This window comes from Orcinus orca, chromosome 8 (genome assembly GCF_937001465.1).
Source record: "Orcinus orca chromosome 8, mOrcOrc1.1, whole genome shotgun sequence".
NCBI classification, from domain to species: Eukaryota; Metazoa; Chordata; class Mammalia; order Artiodactyla; family Delphinidae; genus Orcinus; species Orcinus orca.
The window spans coordinates 47,496,996-47,523,013 of record NC_064566.1 but is presented as its reverse complement, the minus strand read 5'-3'; the positions used below and the strand labels follow the sequence as shown (position 1 = coordinate 47,523,013).

The window sequence follows — 26,018 nt, the reverse complement described above, 5'->3', positions numbered from 1 at the left end:
TGTTTTACCAGTGAATGTGCTTAGCCTAAAGCCTGATTGCTTGTTTTCTGAGGTAGCCAGATCTGAAATAAACTTTCTCTGTAGCTCAGGCTTTATCCTAAGCAGGTATCCTGCCGCCCTGTAGTCAGCTGTGGAAGTGATTACAAATGTTTGTCTGTAAACCCAAGGACTTCGAGGTGTAGGTTTCTTGTTAAATGGAGACAATCCTGATAGCCAGCCTCGCTCAGGAGTCCGTGGTGACCCTTATGAGACGTGGGTGAATACTGGATTTCCTGTTTACCTTTTCTCCTGAGCCTTTCGCAGTGGTCCTGGGTCATTTCAGGAGACCCAAGATTGGACCAATTGGGTTCACTCCTGAAAAGCAGGACTGCAGGAAAAGTGACCAACATGGAAAGTAAATACCACAGTTAGGGTGGCACATGAAGGAAAGAGATCCAGGGCAAAGGAAAACCTCGGGGTGGCTCACCTATCAAAGGCATGTCCCTTGGAGAGATCTTCCTTGGAGAAGGGCATGTGGCTTCCCTAAGCACTGGGGGTGCAGGGAGGCCTGCAGCTGGATCCCTCTGTGAGATCCAAAGGGTTCTGCGTGTAGTAGCAGAGCAGCCTTTCTAGAGGGGAACAGGGATCCAGCATGTGCTTGGAAATGAAGTCAGCCCAATTGATCAGGGACATACATAAGCCTGAAGAGAACTGGAAACGAGCTCTAGGATTTGCTGGCAGAAAATGGAATGTCTTACAGCACAGGTGTCCTGCTTCCTTTCTTCCTATGGGTGGGACCTTGGAAGGGAGGGATTCTGATTTCTGAACTGTTGCAATGGGAATGATGAACCTGGAGTACAGAGCAAAGGCTGGGAAGATTGTGTTTGCTCAGAGAACAGCTGGCCTGACTTAGGAGAGTTTTATTATTCTTGTTTTTATTTTGTTTACTCATTTTTGTTTGTACAGGAAATGTACTCCAACAATTCAGAAATTAAGAGTTCAAAAAGGTATATGCAGCAAAGCCTCTCCTTCCCCAGCCAGCAGTCAGACACCAGTGTTGTCAGTTTGTTTTGTATCCTTCGGAGTTATCTTATGCATGGACAAGCAAATTTATATGGATAAATTCTTTCCCTCATATTTGCACAGATACACATTATTCTAGACCTTTCTTCTTTTTTAATTGAGCAGTCATAGAGCTTGTTTCATATCAAGTACGTTAAAAAAAAACTTTCTCATTCATGTTTATGTTTACATATTATGTTACGCTCTGACTATGCCGTCATTTATTTAACCAGTTCTCTCTTGGGTGGACATTTAAGTTACCAAGTGTTTGCCCTTACAAATAATGCTATTGTGAATAAATTTGTAAATGTGTGAGGATATTGAAGTGGAATGGAAGGGTCAAAGGGTACAACACACTTGACATTTTGACAGATGTGGAGGTGGTATTCCCACCTGCTATGTGTCAGAGTGCAGGACAGTATTAAACTGAGCATGAAGGAGGCGGGAGAGAAACAACTAAGTAAAGTTGTGAACAAGTTTAACAGGTAGGATGGGGTGGGAAAGACTATGATTATGGGAAGTGCCCAGTAGTTAGTTTCACATTGAAAAGAACCATCAAACAAACAAACAAAAACTTTTTTTTTTTTTTTTTTTTTTTTTTGCGGTACGCGGGCCTCTCACTGTTGTGGCCTCTCCCGTTGCGGAGCACAGGTTCCGGACGCTCAGGCTCAGCGGCCATGGCTCACGGGCCCAGCCGCTCTGCGGCATGTGGGATCTTCCCGGACTGGGGCACGAACCCGTGTCCCCTGCATCGGCAGGCGGACTCTCAACCACTGCGCCACCAGGGAAGCCCCCAAACAAAAACTTTGACTGTTGGCAAAGCAAGAGTAATAAAGTGAGTTGAGATTACAGAACAGGGATTAGAACCTCATAAATGTCACTTGGACTTTATGATGTGGGACCCAAGATTGAAAACACCACTACAAAAGGCTCTGCCCTATGGGAGAGAAAAGACCTATTAAAAGAGGAGAGGGGGGCTTCCCTGGTGGCACAGTGGTTGGGAGTCCGCCTGCCGATTCAGGGGACACGGGTTCGTGCCCCGGTCCGGGGGGATCCCACACGCTGCGGAGCAACGAGACCCGTGAGCCATGGCCACTGGATCCCACATGCTGCGGAGCAACTAGGCCCGTGAGCCATGGCCACTGAGCCTGCGCGTCTGGAGCCTGTGCTCCGCAACAAGAGAGGCCGCGATAGCGAGAGGCCCGCGCACCGCGATGAAGAATGGCCCCCGCTCGCCGCAACTAGAGAAAACCCTCGCACAGAAACGAAGACCCAACACAGCCAAAATAAATACATAAATAAATAAATAAACTCCTACCCAACACCTAGGTATTGAAGGTTGGTTTTTGTTTTTGCCTTCCACCCCCCCCCCCCCCATTTATAGTTTCTGCCCTGAATGTAGATAAAGAAACCAGGCAATCTGCCACTGGCTCTAATGCTGAAGCAAAGCTAGAAACTAGTTTATGAAGTGAAAGTGATGGGTCTCTTGAGAGAGTGGCCATTGTTATTTTGAGAGTTCATGACAGGGAGGGAGGGGAGAACGCGGCATAGCCAGACATGCACTGTGGACCTTGGAAATCATACCTTTGAAAGTTCAGAAATAGAAGCGATGACTCAAGGATATTGAACTACATAAAAATATACTTATTTCTGACTGTGCAACCTCACAAATAATATACCAATAAAAAGGAAAAGGTAGAGGTACCTTGAGAGGAACCAGTTTTCAAAGGGGCTTGTACAAAAGGTAGGAAGGACAGAAAAGTGCACCTGCATGAACAGCATCAGGAAGATCAAACCCCACTGAAAGGGACAGTTCTGAGGACAATGGGAAGATTTTCCTTTAAAGTTATGTTCTCAATAAGAAGATCAAAGAAAGAATGGGCTTGGTTCCACTGATACCTCTGACAGGTGCACAGAACTTAGGATAGCAGTCCCCAGGCTGCTTGTTTATTAAGTGAATTTTAAGGAATCGGAGAAATCAAGTGAGTTGCTGAAAAACTGGAAGTAACCATTTTCTTCTCCTCCTCCTCCTCCTCTTTTTTCAAAATGGCAAAGAAAGAAGTGTTCTGTAAAATTCAGTCTACTGAGTTTGAGGTCCACCCTATGATGGTTTGTGAGAAGACAAAGTAGGGATCTGTGTCCGTTAAGGGTAAGTTACGTCTAATTGGCCTCATTGGTTTGGCCAGGAGTGCATCTTGTAGTGGTAAGTGGATAAATGTTCACTTCAGTGAGGCACTGCGAAAACATTGCTTGGGATAGTCTTGTGGATAAGATAGAGGAATATAGGATGAATGCTAAAACAGGCATATCGGTACCCAAGTGATAATGAATAATACCTTAAGACTACCTCTAGGAAGATTTTTTTTGCAGAGGGTCATGTCATCTGCCTTTAGTCCTCCTGCCTGGTGTGCATTTTTAGTCCATAATTTAGCTGCTGATATAGAAGGCCTTCAAGTTGTGATGACAGGAAGCCAAAGAAAAACTAAGTGGATCGGTTGACATTGGGATTCATAAAGACCTACACAGACTGGAGCGATCCATAAGTTGGCAGGAAAAGAGTAAAAGAGAGGCCAGGAGAACCTGAGTAGTGCAGAGCTGCCGGAGGTAAGGAGTAAGACGAGGGAGCCACACAGCTTGAGGACAGAGGATGCGTGTGTGGATCTGACCGCGAGGAGGGTGCTGACCCCTTTTGTGCTGGAGATAGAGCTCGAGCTCATCTGCCTGGAGAGTGGGGGTGGGGATGAGGTGATGAAAATCAGGGCCAGCGGGTCTAGACCCCTCACTTGAGAGAGAGACAACAATGAAGGGAACAGGAGAAGAGTGAGGGCCATGATGTTCTTGAAACTTACATAAGAGAGAGAAGAGCAGGTGTGAAGACTGGCAGGGCCAGTGACCAGGAGAGACTAAAGGTTCTGGGAGAGTGGCCAGTAAGGGAAGCATGCTGGAGGGTGCAGGGCCACTGGGCTTTTGTTGTCAGCGATCAATGTCACATGGGCCTTAACTGTGTTGCATGACCTTGAGGTGTTTTCTGTTGCTCTCCCGGTTCCTCTCCTTCATTTCTTATGGCTCAAACACTTGGTGGCAAAAGGAGAAGCAGTGGGGAAAGTGAACTCACATTTATCGAAGGCCTCCGTGTGCCAGGGCACCGTGTGAGGTGTTTACCAAAGTCAGATGAGCGGGTGAAGCCAACCCTCTGACGACTGACTCTGGGGGAAGACAACGTGGGGCTGTCTCTGGGCTAACTCAGGTGAGCTAGCTCCAGGAGAGAGTGGCTGGGAGGCCAGGAGCCCGCTTATGACGGCGATGCCTGCATCTGCAGCTCTGCCAGTTCAAGTGGCATCGCTGGAGGGAGAGCAGGCTGGCGTAGGGGCCCTAGCAGTGCCTCTCAGACCCAAGCTGCCATCCGGACCCTCAGTTTTCCTTCTACATTTCCTTCTACATTCTTCTTTTAGGAAACACTGCTTCTGTGGGGGATGGGAAACCTCTTTCTAGCATGCCTGGACAGTTCTCATGGTGCCAGGCGGCAGACCTCCCAGTACCAGGTGCCAGTGCTCAGAATGTCAGTAAAGGTGGGCAGAGACGGGCTAAACACTTTAAATGGCACCCACCCACCCACCCTAGGCTCTGTCGGGATCTGTTGCCAACTATCTCCTTAACTCCATGCCCCGGCCCCGTCAGCTGCCCACAGTCTTCCCCAGGCTCTTGGGTTTCTTGTTGCCATGAGTGGCACCATCCTCCTCCCTGCCAGCCAGGCCCATGACTCCTCGTCCCCTTTACTTCCCCACACAGGCAAGGGATCTAGAACGCGCCTACTTCACACCACTTAGACTCGTCCCATCTCCTTGTCTCGACCCAGGCGGAATTAGTCACTCACCGCTCCCGGGAAGCCCCATGGTCCTATTGGTGTAGCACTTACAGCCTGTTGTGGTTGCTATTTGCGTGTTTCTCCTCACTCATCTGCGAGCGCCTTTGCTCACTGTGGCCTTGGGTCTCTGCGGAGTGATGCTAGATGTCTGTGGAGTAGATAAAGGAAAGCCCAGCAGAGCTGCTAGGGCAAGGGATTCAGAACTGAGTAGGTATGAATTCCAAGGGTTGCAGTTATTTTCCAAAGTTGCCATAAAAGGTCAAAATGTTCTTGAGGCTACAGAGGAGTCAGGTCTGGTGTCGGGTGTGAGGGAGCGTTTAGGGTTGGGGACGTAGTAGCGTGTGTGCGCGTGTTGTGTGCCGTATGTCCCCTGTGCACAGGTGTTGGCACGTTTGGGGAGGGCGTTGGCGAGTGTAGAAGGGATGCATCCGTATGTGATCCCATCTCCGCTCTTGCTAGACTCTGCGCCTCAGACGCTGTCACGCAAGGACGGCCCCCAGTATGGCACGAAGGCCATACTGCAGACGGGCCCACGGATGGGGCAGGTCAGGGAAAATGCCACGTCTTTTGGTTCCTGTGAAGAGAGCATATGGTCACGGACAGCGACCGCCGTGTGCCCCCTGCCGTACACTTCCATCCTTCTGTTCTGCTCTCCTAAGGAGTTCCATGTCTGAGCGCTGACTGACCCTGCGTGCTTTTCTTCTCCTCTCTCTTCCTTCCTACAGTCGGTTCTGAATGTGATCGGTGAGCTGCAGCAGCAGATGTGTAGGCTGCAGCTGGACATCCACAGGCAGATCCAAGAGCGCCTCTCACTCAGGGACCACTCTGAGGAGGTGGCAGCCGACGACGGTGCGGCCCGGCCCCAGCCCTGCGGCCAGGAGTGTGCCCGTTGGGAGGGGTCACCTGTAGGAACCACACTTAAGTATATCGGAGCATGCGTGTGTGTGGCATCTCGCTGGCGGAGGGGCTGGGGCTTCTCCTGCCTGGAACAGCGTGCGCTGGCTTAACATGGATCTGTGGTCACCTCTGGGCAGAGCTTGGGACTTGCTCCCCTCGGGATGTGAGCTGAGCTCCGTGACCCTCACTGAACGGGGTCTGAGCCGGCGAGGCCAACCCTCTGACCGGTGGCGGTACTCATCTCCCTCAGGGCTGGGAATGAGGTATGTCAGCTGCCCTGAGTGACGGGGCGTCGGTGTAAAAGCAAGCTTCGGGTCCCCTTCCCAGGTACGACTCAGACACTCATTCTCCCTCCTGGGCTGGGAGAGTAAATGAAGTTTCAGCTCCCATGATTTTTTTTTTTTTAATTTAAGAAAAAATAGCATCATAAAATAATCCTCTCAAGTTTATTTTTAAAGAGGTTTATCCCCAGTGAGAAAATAGAACACAAGTGTCCACAGGCTGTGACAACTCTCATCATCTGAATTTCCGGGAAAAGCTCTCCCGTGTAATCACGTTCGAGGGATTTCATAACCTGTGGGCCCTGTGGGGTGTATCTGCCTGGGATTCTGGACTTGGCCCCTTGCACTGGTGTCACCAGGTCCTTTGTGATGGCAGCTGCACAGAGATGAGCCTGTGCTTCCAAGGACCGCTATCGAAGAGGCCTTGGAAGCCCAGGGGAAAGTCAAGGGCATAGTAGCCATGTCTGTAGGAAGTTGCCATGGTCCATACTCAACTATGGGACATGTTGGAAATCTCCACCCAGACTTGGGCATGAGGGGAGGGGGCCTCGGTGGGGAAAAAATTGAGAGTCAAGATGTAGGTGTAGATTTGGAAAGGGAAGCTCTGAGAGGGGTGCTGGGCATGCCCCCTGGTGAGTGGGTTACCCCAGAAAGACTCGTAAAAGAAGTTACACTGTGCACCAGTGTTTATAGCCCACGATGGGCAACAAATAGCTTAGAAGGAAGGGGATGTGCCAGAGAGGTCACAGAGCCTGGAGGTCATCATGCTCTGTGTCCCCACAGTGGCAGCTCCTCAGCAGGAACCTGCACACTTTCAGTTCTGCCATCAGCAGGCCTGGCGTCCCCTCAGGCAGGGCCAGAAATGTTCGCAGAAAATGAGCCTGGATCTGCTACAAGTCACAACAGGCCTTAAAGTCTAATGTTGCAGATCACAGAGGCAGTAACCTTAGCTTGGAAGACACGTTTCTAAAAGGGCATCAACAAATGTTCACCTCATTTATAAGAAAATCTTAGCGAATATCCCTGCACAATGCAAGTGTAAGCAATGGAACTTTCTGGTGGGTTGTCTCAGGATGCAAAGGCCCGTTAAATGATGGCTTGAATTGCAAGTGTTCGTTCATCAAGAAATAATGCATACCTAACTATGTGCCAGAGGTTAGCAGAGCTCACGGAGTTCACAGTGTAGGAGAACTAGCCATCAGCCATCACACCAGTAACTGTTTAATTGCAAATGATATAAGATTATACAGATGCCACAAGAGAGTATAGCAGAGGGACCTGATGAAGTGTAGAGGTTGGAATAGCTTTGCTCATGGCGGCCTGAAGGATGGGCAGGGGTTAACCTGGCAGAAAGTTCCAGACAGAGGGAGGGAGAGGCATGTGTGAGGGCCCAAGTCAGAAAGAGGAACTAAAAAGTATCCAGTATGGCTGGAGCATAACTGGGGAGAGACAGTAGTACAAGAGGCAGGCAGGGTGCTGGGTTAGGCCGGGCCGTACTGGTCGTGGGTTAAAGTTCATGAGCTTTGAGGAGCAGGGAAGGGCCAGGATCAGACTTGTGCTGTAATTGTATTGTTCCCCTGGATGCCATGGGGGTCGATGGCTTCAAGAAGGGCAAGATGACAGAAGACCAGCCAGTGGAGAGGCTGTCCAGGCTCTCAGCAGTAACTGCTAGTGATGGTAGAGTTGAGATAAAAGAGAGATTCAGGTGATTTCCTTGAAGGTGGAATTTAGAAGGCTTGGGGGGTGAGTTACGTATGTGGGGGGGGGAGACAGAAGGAGGTGCCAAGGATGGAGCCCAGGTTTCTGGCACAGGATGGAGACGCCATTTAGTGAGACAGGGATGTCTGTGAGGGGGAATTAAGGGTTACACTTGGGTCATGACAGTCGTAAGATGCCTCTGTGCCATCCACGTGGAGATGTTGTGGGAAGTTTGTTATGTGAATCTGGAGTTCAGAAAGTCTATGGAAGTAATTGCTTTCATGCTAATTTTTCTGATAGAAACCAGTCAGCAGGACCATTTGTCCATTAAAGGAACCTAGGTTTGGGATAAGGGTGCTCAGCGGTGTCTTTACTAAAAGGGGTACTTTAGAAAGCAGGGGCCCTGGGGTCAGAAGATACAGCCCTGATTTCCAGCTCCACCACCGGCAAGTTGTTTAAATGTCACTTCCCCACTCAGCAACCTTCAGAGGCTCCCTACTTTCTAAAGATATGGCATCAGATCGCCTCATATTCTCATCCCAAAGCCTTTACAGTAAGGCCCCACCGTTTCCCACTGAATGCTGCCCATCCTGTGCTCCAGCCCAGCAGGCTGTCTGCCCTCTCCCTGGACGCCGCCTCCCTCCGTCCTTTCTTCAAGCCAACCCCTCCTCTGAACTGGAACACCCAGACTGGCTTCTGCATTTCACACTTAGCATTTGTCCTTTTAGCGTTTTGTTTCTATCCTCCTGGCTGTCACTTCCTCTGTGAAGCCTTGTAGGAACACCGACCTCCTCCCCTGGGTTCCTCGACCCCCAGCACAGACAGATGCTCCCTGTTAGCCTGCTTCCTGCTACTTTGTAACAAGCTGCCTCATTTCTGCATCTCTTTCTCTTGCTCCCAACTCCTACCTGTCCTTCCCCCTACACATACGTGCATGATTTGGGCACACCCTGCGGGGAACACAGATGTCAGAAAGGAGCGGGGAGAACAAGTTCTGCAAAGAAGAAGCAAGTTTTCTCTTCCTTTTGTCTGGAGCTCCCTGGCCTTCGTTTTGTAACGGGCACATAGCTTTTCCTGCAACGAGGACCGTGTTTAAACATTGGAGCCAGCCACGGCGTGGAGCCTGACGCGGTCGCTCCTGCCTTGGTATCCACTGTGCATGTGTTACCCAGGGCTGTAGATCCCAGGAGCATCCTGTTCTTTAACCATCAGAACTCTGTCTCTCTTCGTCACCCCCCCTAGGAGTTACTGCAGGAGCTCCGGCACCTCAAAATCAAGGTGGAAGAGCTGGAAAATGAACGGAACCAGTATGAATGGAAACTGAAGGCCACCAAGGTAAAAGGCGGTTCTGATGTTTATGGAGAAGCTTTGAGGCCCAGTGGGGAGGGTCTGGGGTGTGCCGTAGCCTAGGGCTGAGGAATGGGAATTGATCCCACTGTGTGTACACGCAACAGTGCCCAGATTGTGCGAGCAGACAGATTTAATCCAGGAGGGCTCTTTTCCTGGGGAAAGCCCATGAGATTATGAGCTGCTGAGGTCACCAAGTCTCCTTCCTCTCTCTGTGTCCCATGGCACCCCCACCCCACCCCGCCCCAGGCTGACACTGGGCCAAGCAGGGCCTCTACGAGTGAGTGATGAGTCCTAGGACAGATGAATGCCAACATTGTCTTAGCTGCATCATTTTAAATTTAGCAGCCCCTCTAATAATCAGTTTCTAGAAAGAGGTATGCTTTTATTTTTAGCAATTCCTCAGAATATATACTTGTCATATTTTTGTAACCAGATCATGTTTCTATTGAACTGGGGAGCTTGCTATCTAAAGGACACCCACGATACATTCTTTCGTGAAATAAATTTTATCCCTCCCTCCTTTGTTTTCCCTAATAGTTTCCTCCTTCATTTCCTCTAATAGTTGGAATGGATTCAGCCCACACATTTATTGTTTTGGCCAGAACGTTGTATTTTAAAACGTCGAATTAGCTGTCACTTAAGCATTAGGAAATTTCACATATACAGTTAGACTTCCTTGCAGGCAGAGGAGTAACGCTCTGGGGTTGGGGGCGGGAAGCTCTAAAACCCTGAAGCAGTTTTTCCGCCTGAGGAGCTGGCCAGGCTCCCTCTGGTGGGTGGGTGCACGCCTGCCTTTCCACTGAGAGCTCTGCAGCGCCACCCACAGGTGTTACCAGATGGTCCTGTAGGCATCTTCATCTTTACTTCTTAGAGTTTTCTTAACATCTAGTTTGTACTTTGTTTTATTTTTTCTATACCTTTAAATGATTCTAAAAACAATAATAACCGTTATAGATAATTTTAAACCACAAAAATTTAAAAGAATAAAAATCATTTGTAAACTGCCCAGGAGCTACCCCTATTAATATTTCCTTCCAGGCATTTCTCTTTTTGGAGTCTCTCTCTCTTAATTTTGATGTTGATAATTTATACACAATTTTATACCATGCTATTAAAAGAAAACTCCGAACATGATGTTGATGTCTGTATAATATTCTATTGCATAAATGTAATTTTCTTAACTGTTTTACAGATGAGGAAACTGAGGCACAGAGTAGTTAGGCAACTTTCCCAAGATCTTACAGCTAGTCAGCTCCAGCGCTAGACAATCTGCTTGATCATCTACTGCTCTGTTCTTATCTACGTGTCCCCTTGTGTGCACTGTGCTTCACGACCCCCAGTTCTAGGAGCACCGTTTCTCTAAAAGCTCAGAACCTTCCATCCCCACGATCCCCTCGAGCGAGTCCTGTCTTGGTGAAACCTTTGAAGTTGTACACTCCACCTTCTATTATAAAACCAAACAACTCGTTTGAATCACCTAAGCGCTTCGCCTTGGCATGTAGACCTTTGAGATACTGTGGATTATTTAATAACCACCACATCTGGAGACCCTCCTGTGTGCCAGAATGTGTCCAGCCCTTTGTACACATTTTCTCATTTGGTCCATAAAATAACCTAGTGAGGTCTAATGATTTGTTGTCCTCGTTTTCCTGGTGGGGAAACTGAGGCTCAGAGTGGCCAAGGGGAGGTTCTGATCTGGATCTGTGTCATTCCAAAACTCATGCTCTTTTCCCTCTGTCGTCCTAATTCCCTGCAGTTGAAACCTGCCTTGTTTTTGAAAGTTCTTCCATTTTCTGTGTAAAGCTTCTCAGTCCGTCAGTGTGCTTCATCTTTCAGTGCAGCGGCGGTAGGGCAGGGTCCCTGGGTTTAATAAGGCCCAGAATCTGCAGGGAGGCAGAGCCCCCATCTCTGCCTGGCTTTGTCCCAGACCTCTCACCACACAGCTCCAGCCTCAGTGGCCATGGCAGTAGCATACTTTTCCCCATGGTCAGGTGCACGGCTTCTGGGCTGTTGTAGACGTCCCAGCTTAGGGACAGATACCTTTCTCAGCGTAAGAGAGGACCTGTCATTTCTGGCCTATTCTGTGAAAATGGGCACATGGGAGATTGGGCCCAGCCACTTGGTCTGTAGAGTTGTAAATAAATGACTTCACCCAGAGGCAGGCCTCAGAAGAAGAGCCTGGGCTCTGCCTTGATAGCATCTCATCACTGGTGTCCACTGTGGGGCCCGCAGACAAGAATCGGGCATCCGGATTCCTAACAGCTCTCACCCTGTCTACAGGGAAGGGGAGAAATGGGTATGGAAGGTGCAAGAAAAGTTAAGAGAATATCTTCCAAGAATATTCTGGCCCTTGTAGAAATGAGAGGCATTTGGATTGAGTCCCAAGGCTAATATTTTCAGAAGCCACTGTCGCCATCAATTGTAAGCCCATGGGCTCCAAGGCCCTGGGTTAGCTGTGCAAAGCTGCCCATGGCCGCGAGTCTCTGCAAGCCGTTTGGTACAGCTGGACCCAGCTCTCTGTCCTCTGTGGGTGGACACCAAGCAAAGGGACAGTGCTCTGTAGGGACTTTGGGTAAGGAAACCCACCCCTTTGCCACCTCTTTGTTTTTACATGGGCCCATTTTGGGGATGTTAGGGAAGGTTTTTCCAGAACCTTGAGGTGGGCTCAGGGAGCCCTCTCCCCGTACGAGGAGCCCTCATCTGTGCTATTAACTCAGCCGCAGGCAGCCTAGGCTGGGTGGAGCCCTGGCTTTCGAGCAGGCAGGGAGCACGTCCTGGCCTGGTCGCTGAATAGCTCTGTGACTTGGGAGTCGAATCCTTCCCTAATCCTGTTTTCTCCCCGGTGACATGCAGGGGTACTGCTTCCTCCCATGGTTTCCTGTGAGGATTGCGTGAGGGTTGATGTAAGAACACAGTGAGCATGGGGCGATGGAGAGTAGGCTCTCAGCCCGTGTGTCCTGAAGCTGAACACAGGCCTGTTTGGTGGAAGGGCCACCAACAGGACCAGTGCTCATTTGATTACTTGACTTGTTCAAAAACGGCCTCGGGATAGGACGAGCCCATACCGTAACCTTGCAGAATAAAGGTGGGGCCCGACTGGGCTACCACATGGGGGGCGGGTGCCCAGAGTAGAAGCTTTTGCTGTGTGTGCCGTTGACTGGCTGGGAGTTAGTTCTCACCCCCTTTCTTAGTCTGTTTTGTTTTTTTTCTTTTTTATAGATTTTATTTTATTTATTTACATATTTATTTATTTTTGGCTGAGTTGGGTCTTCGTTGCTGCACGTGGGCTTTCTCTAGTTGCAGCAATGGGGGCCCCTCTTCATTGCGGTGCGCAGGCTTCTCACTGTGGTGGCTTGGCTTGTTGCGGAGCACAGGCTGTAGGCAGACGGGCTTCAGTACTTGTGGCACATGGGCTCAGCAGTTGTGGCGCACGGGCTTCAGTAGTTACGGCTCGCGGGCTCCAGAGTGCAGGCTCAGTAGTTGTGGCACACGGTCTTAGTTGCTCCGCGGCACGTGGGATCCTCCTGGACCGGAGATCGAACCTGTGTCCTCTACATTGGCAGGTGGACTCTTAACCACTGCGCCACCAGGGAAGCCCCTCTTAGTCTGGTGTGATGCTCAGAGCACTAGCTAGTTATCCATAAGGGAAGGAGTAGGATGAGAGCAGTAACAGAAGTGGCATTTATTGAGGACTTACTATCTACTGAGCATGAGACTAAGTTGTTCATGACCCTTACCACATTTACTCCTTACTGCAGCCCCGTGTGCTAAATGCTGTTTTCCTGGTTTTATAGATGAACCAAGACTCAGAAATGTTAAACCACTTACCCAACTAGGAAATGAGAGAATCCAAGTTTAACTCCAAAGCCAGCGTGCCTCTCAGGACGGGACCTACCCAGTTCTGACCTTCTAATCAGTATGGGAGCACAGGGACCACCTGGCTTGCTGTTACGTGTGCAGTTTAATCTGCTGGTAGAGACTTGGGAACCACCCAGTGCTGCTGCCCACGTGAATGTGTGTGTGCACCTGTGTTGATTTACAAAAGTACGTCCACTCAGCACACCTGAATGCTGTACGCAATGCTTGTATGTAACTTCATTTGGGTAAAGGAGCATAGATGTCTGAGGTTGGGCAGAGGCTGTGGCTGTGCATTCAGGGTGGGAGAGTTTGAGGGAGGGAACTCTTGGCTCACTCATTGTCTACTAGTAGCGATTTGATTTCCACTGTATTTCCTGTATGGGGTGGAAAAACGAAAGATGAACGTACTTGTTACAGTGGTTTACGGACATGCTACTGCAGAATATCTTGGGAGAAGGAAGACCATGTCCAGAAAGAGAATATCCATCTCTGGGCCAAGGGCAGCCCTCCCATTGAGCACGTTCCCACCTCCTCAGGCCTCTGACTTATTTTGGCTGCAGAAGGCATGGGAGGGAAAGAGCCTGGTCAGGCAGGAGGATGCAGGAGAAAGAGCAGGTGGATGGCCAGGGCCACGGGCATGTCCTCAGTGGCCAGGAAGAGCGCGTTCATTCCGCAGAGCTCCACCTTGTGGGGAGGGCGGTGAACACCTCTCACTGCTCACCTCTGGCAGCTTTGCTCCTTACTTCCTAATGTGTCCTCGGACCCACTGGCCCTGGGCTCTGACTTGAGGTACTTTGTCATGGTCTGGTAGTCCCTCTGAGCTGGTAGGATGGCTTTTTCTCTTCCAGGCTGAGGTAGCCCAGCTGCAAGAGCAGGTAGCCCTGAAGGATGCAGAAATTGAGCGTCTGCACAGTCAGCTCTCCCGGACTGCAGCTCTGCACAATGACCATGCAGAGAAAGGTAACTGGGCTGACTGTGACCGAATGCAGTTTGCCCTTTGGCCCTGGGCCCTCTCTTGTAAGTGGGCATGTGTGTCTCTGGGTGTGTGTACTGCTGTGTGAGGAGGCATCAAATGTGCACGTACGTGTGTGTGTGTGTGTTCGTGTGTGCACGCATGGGCCTATAAAGCCCAGCTCTGTTGTGGAATCATTACCATGAACCCCTCCCCTGTTCGGAGGACTCAGTTGAATCATTACCATGAACCCCTCCCCTGTCCGGAGGACTCAGCTCTGAAGGCTTTTCTCAGATGCACTCTGACCACTGAAGCTCTCTGTGCAGCTCCCTCTGGGGCTTTTACTCCTTCCCTTAATTGAAAGGACTTGTCTTTGTGTTATTACCAAAGAAGAGGCTTTAGCAGTTCACTCAGTCGTTGAATGGAGCCCTGCCTGGTACTCACATGAGAGCCTGAGGTTACAGAAACAGATGCGTTATTTCCCATTATTTCCCATTATTACCTCTGAGGAAGACCTTTCCTGGCCACCCTACCTCAACTAGGTGCCCCCGTTTTTCTCAAGCTCAGCACTCTTTCTTTCTTTCATAGTACTTATTGTAATTGATCAGTGTTGTATTTTGTGAGGTCTTATATAGACTGTCATCCTCCTTCTGGGGCAGTGACTGTGTCTCTCTTATTTGAGACCATATCCACAGAGCTTCACATGGCATTCAGCCCATGGCTCCTAAGAAATATTTATTGAATAAGTGAAAGGATGGTGAATGGTCCCTGAGGAGTTCAAGTCTTGCTGATTAAAAATAGAGGCTAAATCCTCAAGTATTCTTAATGCGTATTTGATATTTACAGCTATTTGCCTTATACACAAAATGATCACACACCCTCCAGCTTCTCTGGCCCCCAGGCTGCAGAGCAGTGCTGGGGAGCCCTGTGAACTAGCCCCACTACAGTTGCAGCTGGGCCTCGGCACCAGCACCGCTTAGCTTGGATCCCTGGCGGGGGTGGGGAAGCTGTGCAGCCCTGAAACAATGGCTTAGGCGGGAGGAGGAAATTAGTGACCCATGTGTTCATCCCTCCGCCAGCCTTTCTCTTCTCAAGCCACTGAGTATGTCACCTACTTGCCATGGCTTAATGTGGAGACCCCTGAGATACTCTAGACTGTCTGTGATGCTAAACTTGCATAAAGAGCTCCCCAGGCCCTGACTTGTGGGCCAGGCAGGCTTCCCCTGCACTCCGTGCTTCCCCACAGGCCTCGCCTTCCAGGCCCCACCGCATTCCATCACCGGGCGCCTCCTGGAGCTGGTGCTCGGGGCCTTGCTCTGGCTGCGGCCTGCCCAAGGCATCGAGGTTTGCCGGCCTTCGTCTGGAGCTTACAGCCCTCCCCTCCACAGACTGGGTTGCCAAGCTGATCTTTAGCCGTCAAGAGCCTAAGATAGTGAACAGCACTCTGCACCTCCCTCTGAAGCTGAATCCCTACAACTAGTTACACAAAGTCCTAAATCCATTCTTCCTATTCTTGCCGGCTGTAGCAAGCATCCCGAAAGGAGATGGGGTGACTATACGTACTTTTGTCCCCTTGTCTGTATTTCTCTTACGTAGACATCCCTATTCTGTGTAGTACCCAATTTGGGGACGGGTATAGGGCTTTGCTTGGAAAAACTAGCTATGTGTTAATTCTTAGACCTCCACATATTGGGCAGAAAGACCCCCAGCTCCTTTAGGCTTTAGCCTTTGACCTGGCTCTCCAGACTAGTTTGGGAAGAATTCGAGAGAGTCTCTTGGGTCCAAGGTGAGAGAAGGCAATGTGTTGTCCACCACAGACTTACAAAGATCCCTTGGCCCATAGAGAAATTCTGTAGGCTTATGATGAACGAAGATTGCTTTCCTTAACCATAGAGTTTGTTTTAACATACTTATAGATCCAGCTAAACACTGTTAGTCAATTCCGACTGTGACCTTGTCAATTGAGCCAAGTACCTGACTCTTTTTTACATAATCATTCTTGCCCTGTCTCTGTTCAGCTATAGACTTCCTTTCCTTTCTCATTTTAAATTCTCTTCTGCTACAATCCACGGGACAGTGTGATTCCCTCTAAAACTAGTTAGCAGCCGCCCAGGTACATGCCTACTCAAGTCATAAAGGATAAATGTCTGTTTCCTTGTGGGATGTCAGTTGTGAAAGATTTGGGGGTTCCTCTGTGTCACCCTTGAATAAATGGCATTTTGTTTTTTCCCCACAAATGTCTCTAAAGAGAAGACAAAATAGTAGGTTCATTCGTTTAATAGTCCAACAAATATGTAACGAGACTGACTCTATGCCAGACACCATCATGGGCTCTTTAAAGAAGTAGGGAGCCACGTGTAACTTATTCATATGGAAAGTCTTAGCGTCTTAGCAGGTGGGAATAGTTGTCTGCATTTACGTAAATAATTCTTCCTATACCTAAATTCTTTTAGACCAAGAAATCCAACGTCTGAAAATGGGGATGGAAACTTTGCTTGTTGCCAATGAAGATAAGGTAAGATGGCCACGGAGCGGCCCTGCCCTTCCCCTGCTGACATTCCTGGTTCTGTTTGGTCCTATTAGTCTCTGATATTTTGGACAGGGCTGTGCCCATCAGACCACCGACTCAGGGAAGTGTCAGGAGAATGGCCTCTTCCTCCTAGACACGTGTCTCAGCCACCTGTTTTTGGCTTTGATGCCTGGGAGCTTTGCCTAAATGGCATCTCCCAAAGGCAGAATAAAGCCATTCCTGTTCATGCAGGTGTAGGGGAAAAAATACCACTGAGGTTACTGCCAATATCATAGCTGCTGCTCACAGTACTGGCAAAACTCAAGAACGGTTCACCAGTCTCCCACGTTCATGACCTGGTGATAGACCCATCGTAACTGGTGATGCATAATCATAAAATAGCCACCTCCGTAACTAGAGAGCACCTGTCTGGCAAAAACGTCAGCTCTAAGGATCACAACCCTGCATTTTACAGACGAGGAAACATACTCAAAGTGCTAATGTAGGTTTGCCCAAGGTCAGGTAACAGTAGATAGCAGAGCCAGGGTCATACCCAAGTTTATCTAGCTCTGAAATCTGTGTGGCCTCCCCAGGTCCCCAGCCTTTGCTGAAAGAAATGATCTCTGGGTATTTCCCCTATTGCGTAAGGAATCTCAGCCTCCTACGGAGCAAGTGAGAGTTTTGAGAGAAATACGACAGCTTTATTTTAGTCTTTTTTTTTTTTTTTTTCACGTAGCTCCAGAGGACAATACTCGGACCAGGAGGCAGATTTCAATGGCTATGTCAGGCGGGTAGGAAGACAATGAGTTTCCTGCTTCGGGAAATGTTTGAGCCCCTCGAAGGCTGTATCAAACAGGGAGTGTTTTATGACTAGATATTGGACTCGTAGCCTTCAGGTAGAGGCGAGAGTGCTTACAGCTGCTCAGGAGGTAGACCACTGAGAACCCAGGGCCTGGACACTGTGTTTCCCTTTGGAATATTCTATGGCTTCCACATAGCATTTCTTCTCAGTGTGCCCAGAACACAGCCAGGGCCCCCAGATGAAATCGCCAGGTACCAGTGGTGGTGTTTACATAGAAATCTGTCTTGTCCTGTGACAGGACCGTCGGATAGAGGAGCTTACTGGGCTGTTAAACCAGTACCGAAGGGTGAAGGAGATCGTGATGGCAACTCAAGGTAAGAGCAAGGGGGAGCTTTGCCATTTTCTCCCCCACATATCCCATCTCTACGGTGTTAAATCCAGGGGCAGACCTGCCAGAAGAGTCCTCATCTTCATTTGGAGAAATGCTCTGCTGGAGAACGGAGCTGGTTAGACTGCCCTGGGTGGGGGGACACTGGCAGCCGTTGCTTGCCAGAAGTTGTGGCAAATGGCAGAGTCAGTTCAGAGCTTCCAGGAGCTACCCAGATCGCCAAGGAAAGACAGCCTTCAACTCGAGCCATTGGCGATCCCTACCCTTGGAAGATCTACGCATCTGCCCAGGACACCTCTTAGAGGCAGTGAGGGCAGTCAAACCTGGATCCGAAGGCAGCTTAATACCCTCGTTGGGGATTAGAGCCTCCCCACCTCCTGGAGAATCTAAAAGCTTCCCCAGCAGACGCCAGGACACTTGGGGAGCCTTCTTTGAGTTGCCGGGCACCTGGGTTCCCATAGGAAGTCACAGGGCAGTAAGAGCTGTTTGTGTTGCCCTGAAGAATCTTCTGAATCACACTTTTAATGTCCCTTTATGTTTTTCTTTGTCCTTTTTTTTATATAAATTTATTTATTTTTGGCTGCGTTGGGTCTTCGTTGCTGCACGTGGGCTTTCTCTAGTTGCGGCGAGCGGGGGCTACTCTTTGTTGCGGTGCGCGGGCTTCTCATTGCGGTGGCTTCTCTTGTGGGGGAGCATGGGCTCTAGGCACACAGGCTTCGGTAGTTGTGGCTCGCAGGCTCTAGAGCACAGGCTCAGTAGTTGTGGCGCACGGGCTTCTCATTGCGGTGGCTTCTCTTGTTGCGGAGCATGGGCTTTAGGCACACAGGCTTCAGTAGTTGTGGCTTGCGGGCTCTAGAGCGCAGGCTCAGTAGTTGCGGCGCACAGGCTTAGTTGCTCCGCGGCACGTGGGATCTTCCCGGACCAGGGCTCGAACCCGTGTCCCCTGCATTGGCAGGCGGATTCCTAACCACTGCACCACCAGGGAAGTCCCTCTTTGTCCTTCTTAATGAAGGAGAAACAACGTTAGGATTTTGTGGTACAATTATAGGTTTCTAAACAAGTCACGTGGTAGTAATTATCTCTTCTGCGTTAATGCTTCCAGGGCCTTCAGAAAGAACTCTCTCAATCAATGAGGAAGAATTGGAGGGAGGTTTCAGAAACTGGAACACTGCAAATAAAGGCCCTGAAGAACTTTTTAAACCAGAGGTACTGTGTTTCCGGTCATGATGTGGGGTTTCAGCAGGCCCCAGGAGCTTACCCTGGGCCTGGGGGAGGATCTAATCAGGTACCAGTCAGGTATGTCTCAGGTGTAAATCTTGACAGGTAGAAAAAATTAAATCAATGGAGTTAGCCCCCGAGGCCTTGGGAAGAGCACTGAGGCTGGGGAGCAGTCAGGGCCTGTGTTCCCATTGGGAGGGACAGCATAGTGGATACTGGACTTCCCAGGATAGGAATTTTCTTTTTTAACTGGTTTCCTTGCTTATTTTTGCCTTTCCTCTCTGGACTATAGCCTAGACCAAAGGTGTTCTTTGTTTTATTTACCACTGTCTCTCCAGGATCTGCAGTGATGCCTGGTACCCAGTAGGATTCAACAGATATTTGTTGAATGAATGAATGAATGCATATTGCTCATTTGGAGGGATAGCTGAACTTTTGAAGTGATACATTCCTATTTCACAGACAACGTCCTGCCCCTATAACCAGCATACAGATTTCCTTTTTTCTTGTTTAAAATTTGATCCAGTTCTATGAACCTCTCTGGACTTAGTCTAGATACACGTAGGCAAATTAACTCATAGATACAGATCTCAGATGAAGAAGGGGTTTCAGCCCAGGATCCAAAAGGTTCTTGAAACTCCAGAACAGTCACAATAAAAAGGATCTTAGCGGTCCAACTCAACCCTTTTAATTAAGGGAGGAGCAAAAGTGTCACCCGGTGGCCCAGTTATGTAGTCAGAGCAGGCATCCCAGATTGCTGGCAATGATAGCAGTAACTGATGCCCAGTACCTCTGGGTGGTCCCTGTGATGAGCACTGCACGTGACTCACCTCATTTACTCCTCATGACCCCTTTGGGATTCTTTTATTGTGTTGCAGCTGAGGCTCAGAGAAGGTAAGTAATCTGCTCTAGGTCACCCAGCAAGTAGATGGCAGAACTTGGACTTGAACACAAAAGCCCAGGCGTTTAACAACTTACATACTATGATGCCAGGGTTCTTTCTATGGTAGACCAAAAAGATACCGGGATCTAGAGAATAGAGGCAGCCCTTGCAGACAGGAAAGACATCAAATTGTGTCCTTATCTTCCACCAGATTAGCTCACGTTCATTCCACCCTTGATACTCTTGCCTTTCTGGCCTCCTTGCTAAGCTCATTCTCATTTCTCAAGATTCAGCTCAAGTGTTCTCCCCTCTGAAGCCTTCCTAACCTTCCCACCAACAAGAAGGATCCTCTCCCTCCCCTTTATCCCCATATTATATTATAGGTATTGGTATCAGAGGGACATGTTGCATTGCTCTTTCATCCTAATTAACTTACCTGACTCCCTGATGTGGGCAGTGCTTGCCCCACACCCAGCACAGGGCCTGGTAGGCAGTAGATGTTGCTCGTGTTTGTTGATTGACTATACGAATTACAGAGTTGCTCATTGCCAGCAGAAATCGACTCCGGCTGACCTTTGCCAACAAGGAATGTTTTTAAGAGGGTGTGCAGTGGCTCACTGAATGAAAGGAAAAGCTGGAGAACCAAGCTCAGAAAAGGCAGGGGCAGCCAGGGATTCAGGTCTCAGGACTGACTTGTCAGGACTCTACTGCTAGAATGTGAACTTAGGCCCTGGAAGGAGAGGCAAGTTGGCCAAGGTTGTTCAGTATACCTTCCTCCTTGTCTACAGCCATACCACCCTGAACGCGCCTGGTCTTTTCCAGTATGTCTTCCTTTTTGGCATCTTAAAAAAGCAAGGCATTGGAATTGATGTAGCCACCAGGGGTGGAGATGTAACTCCCCAAGAGGAATTGTCCAAAAAATGGGAAAGGATGGTGGGTAGTCTCCAAACAGTATCTGTCCAGTGACTCTTCCGTTTCCGGTGCAGGTATCTCCAAGAGGTAGCTCTCCCATGGCGGGACCACCCCCGCTACCGCAGAAATCACTGGAAACCAGGTAGGAGGCCCAAGCACCTCCGTGGAGCCACTGTGCTCTCAGGCCCCTCTCGGGGCTCCAGACGTGGCAGTGAGCACAGCCACCATGTCCTGAGCACACCTGTCCTCCCTTTTGGCCCCAGCAGTGGTCACCAGGGCCAAAATGCTGGAGCAGTCATGAACCTTGCCTACCTGCCCTGGCCACAGAGGGCCTTCCCTTCCCACAGGCTGAAGGTCCGGGTCGTTGTCACTGAGAAAAGACTTGGCCAGGGGTTGGGGCCTCAGAGAAGAGGTGGCTGCACCTCATCTGTGCCCCCTAGTGGTTCTTCAGAGCATCTCGTGAGGTGCACCTGTCATTCCCGTCAGCCCCTCTGAACACCCTTCCTGCTCTCAGGGAATCTAGCCCTGTGACACTCCACATTCTCCAGGGAGGACCATTCCTCCTCGCAGGGAAGTTGGTCCGGTTGCTTTGGGGAAGCTTCACGTAGCAATGAGCGTATCACAGGCTGGCCTGTGGGGTCACTTCGCTGCCCCCTGACTGGTTCCCTCGAAAATGAACCTAGCTCCAGTTCCCTACCTCAGCTCTTTAGAACACATTTCCAGGTTACGGGGCTCTGGAGCTTTGCTGCCGAGAGCAGGCTGCCTTTCGGCCAGGGTGTCTGGGGAAGACAGCCGCAAGCGTGGTGGGAGCTTCCCCAGACAGGCACTGAGTCTTCAGAGGTCTGAAGCCTGTGCACTCTGACCCCCATTTCCAGAAAGCCATTGTTCCCTGAGCCTTTAGCCTCAGAGGAAAACAGCAGCGTCAAGGAGGGCCACTGGCCAGTCCTTAGTTTTGCAGAAGAAATTTGGTTGATGAGTTCACTCAGAAGTCGGCACTGAGTGACTCACACTGACCAGACTCACAAGAGACGAATGTACTAACAGATGCTGCTTTATTCATATGAACTGAGAAATATCACTGCCCAGGAGAATTGACACAAGGCAACCCTGTCGCCTCTTCTCTATCCAGTTGGTGCCCTTCTCTGCACAATAGCCCCGGAGAAAGCAAATTCCTCTGAGCAGACTGCTCAGGGCATACAGAGACAGAGCAGAGGGTTGAAGGACCCTAGCAGGTGACGCTTTGGAGCTGTGGCTGATGTGCTCGTCTCCACTCCAAGGCGGCACCACCTCCCTCGCTGGGTTACTGTTAGACTCACAGACAAGGCAGTATTGGCTTTTGACTCCACAGACGTTGGCCTTCTTTTATGACCACACAACAGCCAGCTCCTACCAATACCACTGAATTGAGTGTATTCAGGGTTTTTGAGGAATGCCAAGGACTTTTGATTTGGATTTCGGTGATGCTCTCATGCCCTCACCAAGACATTGTCAGACCAGGCCATCCCCAAAGTGGGCCGTTCTCATCTTACGTGTAATGGTTATGATGAGAGGGTGTTTTGTTTTGTTTTTTTTCCTGCCCTTGACCCTAAGCCCAAGATAGACTACCAGTTAAACATTTGAAGTGTCCTCTGCGCGAATGATACCACGTACCTCCTTCTCCAGTTACTGTTTCCTTATTGACTTTCTTTTGTGTTTTTCCAGGGCTCAGAAAAAACTCTCCTGTAGTCTCGAAGACCTGAGAAGTGAATCCGTGGATAAGGTCAGCCCGTCAGTCTATCCATAAAGATGTCTGAGTTATTTCTTTGTGCCCAGCACAGTCCTGGGATTCACAGGCTGGGTGCTGTCCCTACCTCGTGGAAGCTTTTATCAAGTTTGCTGGGCAGGCAGGAATTACAGGAACATTCTGAGAAAATGTTCAGGTGCAGTGCAGCCCAAGGCATCCTAGAGGCAGGGCAAGTCAGGACACGCTACCTAGAGCTGGTGAGAGAAGACGCTGAGGTGGGCATGGGCAGGGGAAATGGTGCGGAGTAGGAGGGAGTAAGGTCAGAGCCACGAGTCAGATGGAGCCAGAGGACATCTCGAATCCGGGCCCTGTTTCTCCAGGGCACTTGGGAGTGTTGCACAGATTTTGAATGAGGACATAATGTGGATAAAGGAGACCCCGGGGGTGGGTTATGGGATAAAGTAGATTGGAGAGGAAGCTTTTTAAGGAGTCTAGAAAGGCATGAGGAGGGCTTTGTGGCCCCTGACCAGGTGGGTAACCCCCATGCTGAAGGGGGTGGGTCACAGGCTCTTGAGCAGCAAGGTCATTGAAGATGCAGGGGTCCTGCCCTATAGACAACCTTCAGTGACCTTGCCGCATAGATCCCTCGATGTCCAGCAGTACGCCAGACTCCCAGGTGATACAGTAGAAAACCAGGAAGGATGGAGCTGGCAGTGGCTTTGCTCCCACGATCACGTGCCTCTCGCTCCCCCAGTCAGATTGCTGGCAGCTGCCCGGGGACATGTGTCCACGAGGTCGGAAAGTGACCTGTGTTTGCTCCACGGATGGTGATGATCTGACATAAAGAGGAAGGGGTGAGCCTGGCAGGTTCAGGCAGGCAGGTGGCCCTGAGTTGCTGTTGTGACTAACGCAGTTCTCCTTTTCTCCACATAACTGAAATCCTCCTTGCCATCCCATAGTGCATCGGTGGGAACCAGCTGTCCCCAGTGGTAGAACCCAAGGTACATTAACCGCATGTCCCTTTCGTCTATGTGAGCTTGTGCTGTTTGTGTTTGTGAGCTTGTGCTGTTTGTGTTTGCCAGAGGCTTTTCACTTAGCAAGTTACAGCTCTGGTAACCTTACGATATGTTAACCGTGAGAGGGGTATCAGGGTGACAGGAACGACGAAACTTCCTCTCCTGTTTTCTTTTTATGTGCACCCAGCTGGATCCTGTGCTTTCATCTCTATTATCTGTGGGATAGGATTTCTTATCATCTCCTCCATCTTATAGGCTCTAATAATTCCTCTTTGACAAGGCAAAGTAGATCTGATCTCTGGGAAGGGGGATATTATGATCTCAGCACACAAGTAGAGGTATATGACAGCTCTCATCCTTTCTGCGCTGATAAGTCATGATTTTAAAAACCCAGGAGCACTTCCCTGGTGGCACAGTGGTTAAGAATCCGCCTGCCAATGGAGGGGACACGGGTCCGAGAAGATCCCACATGCCGCGGAGCAGCTAAGTCCATGCGCCACAACTACTGAGCCTGAGCTCTAGAGCCCGCGAGCCACAACTACTGAGCCCACGAGCCACGACTGCTGAGGCTCACGCGCCTAGAGCCCGTGCTCTGCAACAAGAGAAGCCACTGCAATGAGAAGCCCATGCACCGCAACGAAGAGTAGCCCCCACTCGCCGCAACTAGAGAAAGCCCGCACGCAGCAACGAAGACCCAACGCAGCCAAAGATAAATAATAATTAAAACAAACAAAAAACCCAGGAGCACACTCAGCCTCAGGTGCAAGGATCCTTCTGTAGCGTCCCCTCACATGGGTGTCTGGCCCTTGCTTTCTGTGACTGAGAGCTCATGACATTGTAAGACACCCCCTGTGTTCTCTTCCAGCTCTGTCTGTTAGATCCATCTCTGGGCTTCCCTAGAAGGAGCATCTGTGGCTCGGCTCTCGCTGTGGAGTCCGTGGAGGGAGTCAGTCTCCCCTGCTCCTCACAGCTCTAGAACTGCAGTCCCTCAGCCCCTCTCTGCGCTACCATCTTCTCATGTGCACAGGGCAGAAGCCCTTAAAGTTTCTATTCTGTCACCTTAGGATGAGCACTTGGTCCTCGCTGCGTGCTCTGCGTCGTGCCCTGGGCCACACTTGAGCCTAATATTGTAGATGGGGTCTGCCCCGTGCACGCCTCGCTCCAGGGACTGAGGTCGTGGTTACTGCTGTCGCTCCAGACCCTGGGCAAAGGGTAATTCTCTGCGCCTCTGTTTAGTTCTGTCCTCGTGTGCTAGGCCAGAGGCAGGAATTGTTATTCTTTATTTAGAAACAATAAAACTGAGGTTCTGAGGGCCTCAAGAGAGTGAGGGTTTGGCCCGAGTCGGTCTGACTCACAGCCTGGGGTCTTCCCGCTCAGGTGTGCTACCTCTGTGCTGTTTTAGGGCAGCTGGGTCACCAGCCACATCTGCTCCTTGCCCGAGATTTCCATCCCCCACTCCTGTAACCAGGGTTATTCTTCTCAGAGACTGCAGGCGCAGAACCGACCTCGAGCATTTGTTTCCTCTGTGTCGTGTTCCGATGTTGCACCCCTTTCTCCAGCAGTGAGTCCTTCCTTCCTAGCTTCTCTTCTTGGCCGAGCAGAGCTGAGAGAGAGCCCTTTCTGTTGCCCTTGGTTCCTTTCATCGTCTTTCTCACAGGTCTGGGCCGCCTTTGAAGCCCGCCTTACAGGAGGCTCTGCCCTCTTTATATCTCAGTTCCTCAGCGACCTCCCAAGGCAGCCCACATGGGAGGCCTTGGTTGTCTCTGCCCTGCCTTAGGGAGGCCTGTGTGATGATGCAACAGGAGATCTGTTCCTGAGCCCTCCCCACTCCCACATCTCCTGTATAATCTGGAGCTGGGAGACATGCCCTTCAGTTCTTGAAACTTTTTGAATTCTGCCTTCCCCACCATCAGTGGTTCCCGGGCCTGACTGTGCGTCAGAATAATCTGAGATTCATTTTAAAAACACAGACTCCCGGGGTGCCCTGCCAGAGGGGCTGATTCATGGGTGCGGTTGGGCCCTGGGAATTTATATTTACAAGTGTCCCAGGTGGTTATGAAGCAGCCCTGGCATGGGCTAGTATTTGGAAACTGTTGGTCTTGACCACAGGTCTGATCAGGTTCAGCTGTACCTCATGGGTCATCATGAATTTAAAAATTGTGTGGTCTCCATCTTTTACGGTTCCAATTATTTCCACTTCACCAGCCAGTTCCTTCAGAATCCTTTGAAAATTTAGCCCACTATTCTCGTATCTCTCCTTTCTGAGATGATTTATAGAGGATTAGTATTCAGTGTTCAATGACTGAATTGGATTTCAAACAATTTCCAGGACATGCCTTTATAAGCAAACTGAATTCAGAAATTTATTGGGCACTTGGCTTTTAACTAAATGAAACTTCAAAAGATGTCACCGCTGGGGACTTCCCTGGTGGCGCAGTGGTTAAGAACCTGCCTGCTAATGCAAGGCACACAGGTTAGAGCCCTGGTCCGGGAAGATCCCACATGGCACGGAGCAACTAAGCCCATGTGCCACAGCTACTGCAGCCCGTGTGCCTAGAGCCCGTGCTCCGCAACTAAGAGAGGCCACCGCAATGAGAAGCCCATGCACCGCAACAAAGAGTAGCC

At 49.9% G+C, this 26,018-nt stretch overlaps 1 protein-coding gene across 4 annotated transcripts in view; it reads left to right on the top strand.

The window, feature by feature from the left end:
* The window catches only part of PPFIBP2 (PPFIA binding protein 2), a 385,547-nt gene that overhangs the window by 337,832 nt on the left and 21,697 nt on the right, over positions 1-26,018 (top strand). For 3 of the 4 annotated variants that reach the window (XM_049713954.1, XM_049713953.1, XM_049713955.1), the window contains exons 7-14: positions 9,025-9,117; positions 13,839-13,950; positions 16,396-16,457; positions 17,552-17,627; positions 18,744-18,847; positions 20,729-20,796; positions 22,356-22,413; positions 23,337-23,378. In XM_049713954.1, coding sequence (XP_049569911.1) covers positions 9,025-9,117; positions 13,839-13,950; positions 16,396-16,457; positions 17,552-17,627; positions 18,744-18,847; positions 20,729-20,796; positions 22,356-22,413; positions 23,337-23,378 — 615 coding nt within the window. Of the gene's footprint in view, positions 1-5,631; positions 5,812-9,024; positions 9,118-13,838; positions 13,951-16,395; positions 16,458-17,551; positions 17,628-18,743; positions 18,848-20,728; positions 20,797-22,355; positions 22,414-23,336; positions 23,379-26,018 lie in introns of all 4 variants that reach the window. The other variant, XM_049713952.1, reaches the window with a different exon arrangement.